Genomic DNA, 6,000 nt, shown 5'->3' with positions numbered 1-6,000 from the left:
TTTTTTCACTGAATACCAATTTCCGTATTTCATTCTAAATACATGCATGCATATAATTTATAAATTAGATATCATTGATTGTTACAAACTGAATGGAAATTAAAATCTTTTCACGTAAAAAATACACATTCAGTACATTAATTCAATATCCACTAATATATAGGATATAAAAACCACCAATATATGTAAGTTGCAGTGGCGCAGAGGGAGTGAGGTGATGCTGGTAAACGATGGGTCACGGGTACAATCCTCGTCTTTGCGGTTTTGATTTTTTTTTTTCATTTTATTTTCTAGGACAAAAAAAGTTTTAATACCTTTTCTATCATAAAGTTAATACATTTTGTTGATAAATTAAGCACAATATTGAATTAAAAGATTTTTTAATGGCTTAAAGGTGGCTTAAAGAAGTTTGGACATTAAGGACCTATAAGTTGTCGTTAAAGATGCATTTAAGCCATCTTTACGCTTTCTTTAAGCCATCTTTAAGCAACACATATAGCTTAAAGATCGTCTTTAAGATACCTTTAAGCATCTTTAAGCTATCTTTAAGGAGAACTTAAAGATGGTAATTCATCCTGTGATTTATTGCGACTATGTGCAGGAGTGCAGTGCGAGTGCCGTGCGAGAGTGTACAAAAAAATCATACTCTGGGCACAATTGTTTTGAACATGTTTAAAACAATTCCCGCATTTGGCAATTTGATGAAGATGAGATAAAGAAAGAAAGCCTTCAACTATCTCTGATGAATCCTGAATATGTATGATTATTGAATTTGTACACTGCCGTAGCTCTAAATTGTGACAGTGTGACAGGGGCTTAATATAGGCGTTGTAGTGATAGCGAGAAAGAGAAATATGGAAGAATATGCCTTTTACGAGTAGTGATTAGTTTAACTTGGGTCAGCTTATTTCTATTCAGATTGTACGATTGTATGTAAGACATAACATTCAAAAGAAAATTTGATTTGTGAGAACCCTGATACGACTCCCTTCCTAAGATTAACCCTTTAGCAGTCTTAAATTGAAAAAAATAGGAATTTGAAAATCAAAATCATTACTATACATTTGTTCAAAAAGAGTACTAAGTGGCATACACTAGTAAATCACCTGTTCAAAAAACAATATGGGCGAATGTTTAACATATCAAATTTTAAACATGCATGTAAAGGTTCTAATTCACATAAAATTTGAAAAATCAGTACTTCGTGTTCCTCAAATACCAAACGTTAGAACAGCTTATTCAGTTTCTGCAAGTATTAACATTTCTCATAATAATTGTTCATGTAGATATAACATCATTGTCAAATATATTTGATCAAACATCAGTGCTCTTTATAATGAATATGTTGGTTTCATAAGAACATGTATTGAAGCAATTTGAAGGGTCCTGGATAAATTGAAAAACCCGAAAAATATCACCAATTGTTTATATATACAATGTAATTGTTAATATATTGTTTATAATGAAAATTCGATTTAAAAAACAACATTGCACAGAAACAGCCACCAAGAAGAATTAAGCATGCATTCGAACAGTTTTTTGGTTGTAATTTTTATACAATTTACATATGCAAAAAAGCAGCATGAATATCCTTGAAACTTGAGGGCTGAAGGTTCAATGGAATTCTATCCTCTTGTCCTAATTTAGTCGGTATTGAGATGCGACCAATCAACTGACTCTCTGCACTCTTTTCAAGCAACATCTGAAAATCAACATCATGTTAGAATAATAACAAGAGGCCCATGGACCACATCGCTCACCTAAGGAACGATAGGCATGATCAAATCAGCCTAATGGGGCCATAATACAAAATATTTGGATAATGTAGTATAAAGCTTCTAGATCCTGTATAGATTAAAAATCTACCCCCTGGATATTCTTATGATTATTATCCAGTCCCCTTTCAAACAGGATGATAGTCATATCACAAGTTGAGCATTGTATTCTCAAAAAAATTCTAAACAGTTGTTTATCTATGGTAATGAACATACAACAAACTCTGAATCCCTTGTGAGGCCCAAAAAATGGTCCAGGGGCCACAGTCTAAACAATTCTAAAGAATCAGCAATACATCAACATGCTTGAATATAAATAAAACCATAAATAATATTGTTTCAATTTTGTGAATAACTAAAATGTTTATTTGTAAAATTGGATCCCCAATGTGGCCCCATCTCACTCCTCAAGACGTTGATTTTAAATTTTTTTCTCTCTATATATATTCCTATGTAAAAATTCACCCCCCCCCCCTTCAATTGTAACCCCAGCCTACCCCCCCCCTTCTCTGGGATCATAGTTTAAACAAGGTTGAATCTACCCTACCTTAAAGGGTACCTGCAGTGCCGGTCAAATTTTGATATAATGAAGATCTATGTGTAAAAACATCATCCTGAAAATTTTACAGCGATCGCATAAGTAGTTTTCGAGATATTTGGGGAAAACCCGATTTCACACCTGAACGAGTTTTGAATCAAGTCGATTTGGCGCGAGATGAACTGTGACGTCACGGGGTCAACGCGACTGTATGAGAAACAGGAATATCGTATGAAAACAGATCGTTTTCTTGTATTGTTTTATCGATATATGAACATTTTTTTCTGTTTATTTCCTTATCAACCGTGGATGACTAAATATACTGTTGTTTGAGTTTAAAACCGTATTTTATCGAACAAAAATGCCGAATTCGGAAAATTGTTTGCTTCATGAATTTAGTCAAATGTTTAACACATTTTGCATATAAATGCACAGCATACGTAGCAAAATGGCAATTAATCAACCTTTTGTTTTAAGAAACATATTTTGTTAATATTGCCATTCTTTCGAATGATTTTTCCGTGACATTATTAACTGATTAATAATATTGATAATACATATTTCGTAAAAGGTAACGCTGGGTCTGTTCCTCGTTTAAGGCATAAAATTACAAAAGATTTCGCCCGATTATTGAATAATATTGATATAGGACCAATAAAAATCAATATAGTATGCATTCTTTGAAAAACAAACGGATTATAAACGGATCAAGGCGAAAGTCCAAGATGGCTGCATGATTAAGTCTGTCTCGTATTCTTTTAAAAATACGATAATGGAATTTCATTTTACATTTATTTACATCCTTTGTCAAAATGTTTATTCAGATTTCATAATGATTCGTTGTCAGTATAACAATTCAAGTAATGTGGAGTTAACGCGTTAAATTGCTGACCATAGCGCTCGAAAGAAAGTTGCACTTGATTAAATACGAAATTAAGACCAACGTACATGTAATTACTTCCGAAATAATTACTTGATCACATAAAAAAAGGTTAAAATTGTTGAATTGTAAATTTGGTCATTATTTAAGTGATTACATAAGTAACAATCAAGGCATTTACTTCGAACATTAGTTTTACTATTTGATAGTCTCGTGTATGATTCTGTAATCACTGATTGACGGACTATACACATGTATTAGCTTACGAGTGCTTGATTTCACACAGTCTAATTTATTTTTCTTTTTATTGTTTAAGAATTGAGTAGCTTATTATACACAAATCAATTTACCAGTCTAGAGGTGTGAAACCCTCTCTTTGTTCACCAGACTCGTGAACCATGTGTATACATACCCCAGATACACGTGTTTCGGAGCAGTGGCTTCGTTAGTTTACCTGTGTCATTATCTCAGATCACTCATGTGTGAAAGAATATTATGTAATCAAAAAATGAAAAATGAACATAAATCTGGCCATGCAAGCGTTTTAAGATATCGTATTCATCGGTAAAAGGGCGACGAGAATAGCAAATTTTAAAATCATTTAAAAATAAATCTGACTGTAATAAAAAAATAACGGATACAAATTTCTAAATCTACAATACTTTAAATAACTAGATACCTCAAAACATCAGACCGATATTAATCATTTTGGCTGAAAAATCGAATTTAATTTGTATAGCTTTGTAAAGAAATTTCCCTCCTGTTGACCTCGTGACGCCACTTCCGCTGAAGCCTCGTTATCGCCTAATTCTGATTTCTCTTGAATAGATTTCCCAATGCAGGTAAAAATAGCCACTTTGAAGCGGCGTAACTCCGTCATTTTTGCATCGATTTCGATGCGGTTTTTTGCATTAAATTTTGGCAAATAAACTCTTTTACATCGGTTTGGCTGCAGGTACCCTTCAGCTTTTAAAATTTTACTATATATATTCCTGTGTAAAAACTGACCCCCATTGTGGCCCCATTCTACCCCAGGGGTCATGATTTTTACAACTTTGCGTCTACGCTACCTGTGGATAATTTTATGCAAGATTTAGCCTTTCTGACTAATTATTTTTTGATAAGAAGATTTTTAAAGATTTACTCTATATATTCCTATGTAAAATTTAGTTTTCCCATTATGACCCCATCCAGGGGTCATGATTTTCTCAACTTTCAATCTACACTACCTGAGGATGCTTCCACACAATGTTTAGCTTTTCTAGTTGATTAATTTCTGAGAAGATTTTTAAAAATTTAATCTATATATTCTTATGTAAAAAATCGAGGCCCGTTAAGGCCCAACCCTTCACCCCGGGGTCATGATTTTCACAACTTTAAATCTACACTACCTGATTTCACACAAGATTTAGCTATCATGGCTGATTAGTTTCCGAGAAGAAATTTTAAAAATATTTACTCTATATATTCCTATGCAAAAAATTGACCCCCTGTTGTGGCCACAGCCTACCTCCTGGGGTCATGATTTTCAAAAATTTTAATCTACACTAGCTGAAGATGCTTTCACACATGTTTCCGCTTTCCTGACTGATTAGTTTTTGAGAAAGTTTTTAAAAAGATTTTCTCAATGTATTCATAATGTAAAATATAGTCCTCCATTGTGGCCCAATCCTTACTCCAGGGATCATGATTTTCACAACTTTGAATCTACACTACCTGAGTATGCTCCCATATAAGTTTCAATTTTTCTGGCCAAATGGTTCTTGAGAAGAAGAATTCAAAAAATTTCAATAATTTTCCATATTATCTCCCTTTGAAAAAAAAAATCACAATTTTGAATCCCTTTTTGCCTAAGGGTGCTTTGTGCTAAGTTTTGTTGAAATCGGCCCAGTGATTCTGGAGATGTTGAAAATGTGCAAAGTTTACAGACGGACGACAGACAAAATATGATCAGAATAGCTCACAGCTCAGACAATCAAAAAAGCTCAATTGAGCTTTCAGCTCAGTGAGCTAAAAAGTACTTCATCTATCAACCACAATCAAGTCAATCATTACATGTAGGGAGAAGGCTTAAATAGGCTGTGCCTGCTGCCTAACCTCATCCAATATCTTATGAATAAATATTGTTAACAGGCATATAGCATAGTTTTTGAGGGGGGGGGGGCAGCCTCACCCAAACAATCTTTACAACCAACAAAAACAAATCACAGTGATGAAAATCCTAATCCGTGGGGTGGGTGGGGTGGGAGGAAGTGAATGGTGGTTGGGTTTGTGGATGAGAGACGGGTTGTAGTATTTCTTTAACTTCATTTTCATCATTCATTTCCTCATTTTTATTTCCTATTATTACATGCTCCCCAAAAATTTGTGTGTGGGTGGGGGAGGTGCAGCTCCATGATAATTGAATTTTTTATATGCAAATTAAAGAAAAAAGTCTGCAGTAAAAAACATAGGTAATCACAGATTACAAAGCTCATTGAGACGAGTGATCGCCTTTCTGAGGCATCACCTTTTTAAGATCCCTTTATCATATTATATGAAAATCATAGTTTAATAATGATCTTGAACACTGTAGTGTTCTTTGGCACAATATTGTATATCACATGATACAAAATTGTATAATAATCATATGTAAATTTCATACAGCATTGTATGATACAATATCATATGATACAATATCATGTAATACAATAATATTATATAATTATACAGAGGGTTTCACTTAATCTGATAGCGGTTAATCGAAAAATTCAGTTAATCTGATATAATTTCTTATATATCCCTTACTTCCCGTCAAAATGGCGGCC

At 33.4% G+C, this 6,000-nt stretch overlaps 1 protein-coding gene across 2 annotated transcripts in view; it reads right to left on the bottom strand.

Annotated features, from left to right (window-relative positions):
- Nucleotides 1–239: 239 nt before the first annotated feature.
- LOC105327689 (dynactin subunit 1) overlaps nt 240–6,000 on the bottom strand; it is a 276,187-nt gene continuing 270,426 nt past the window's right edge. For both annotated transcript variants that reach the window (XM_034473808.2, XM_034473809.2), the window contains one exon: nt 240–1,702. In XM_034473808.2, coding sequence (XP_034329699.1) covers nt 1,562–1,702 — 141 coding nt within the window. In that variant the 3' untranslated portion in view covers nt 240–1,561. The remainder of the gene's footprint in view (nt 1,703–6,000) is intronic.

The sequence above is a fragment of the Magallana gigas genome, chromosome 8 (assembly GCF_963853765.1).
Source record: "Magallana gigas chromosome 8, xbMagGiga1.1, whole genome shotgun sequence".
Classification (NCBI taxonomy): Eukaryota; Metazoa; Mollusca; class Bivalvia; order Ostreida; family Ostreidae; genus Magallana; species Magallana gigas.
Note: the sequence above shows the minus strand (reverse complement) of the source record. Positions and strands in the feature narration are given on the sequence as shown.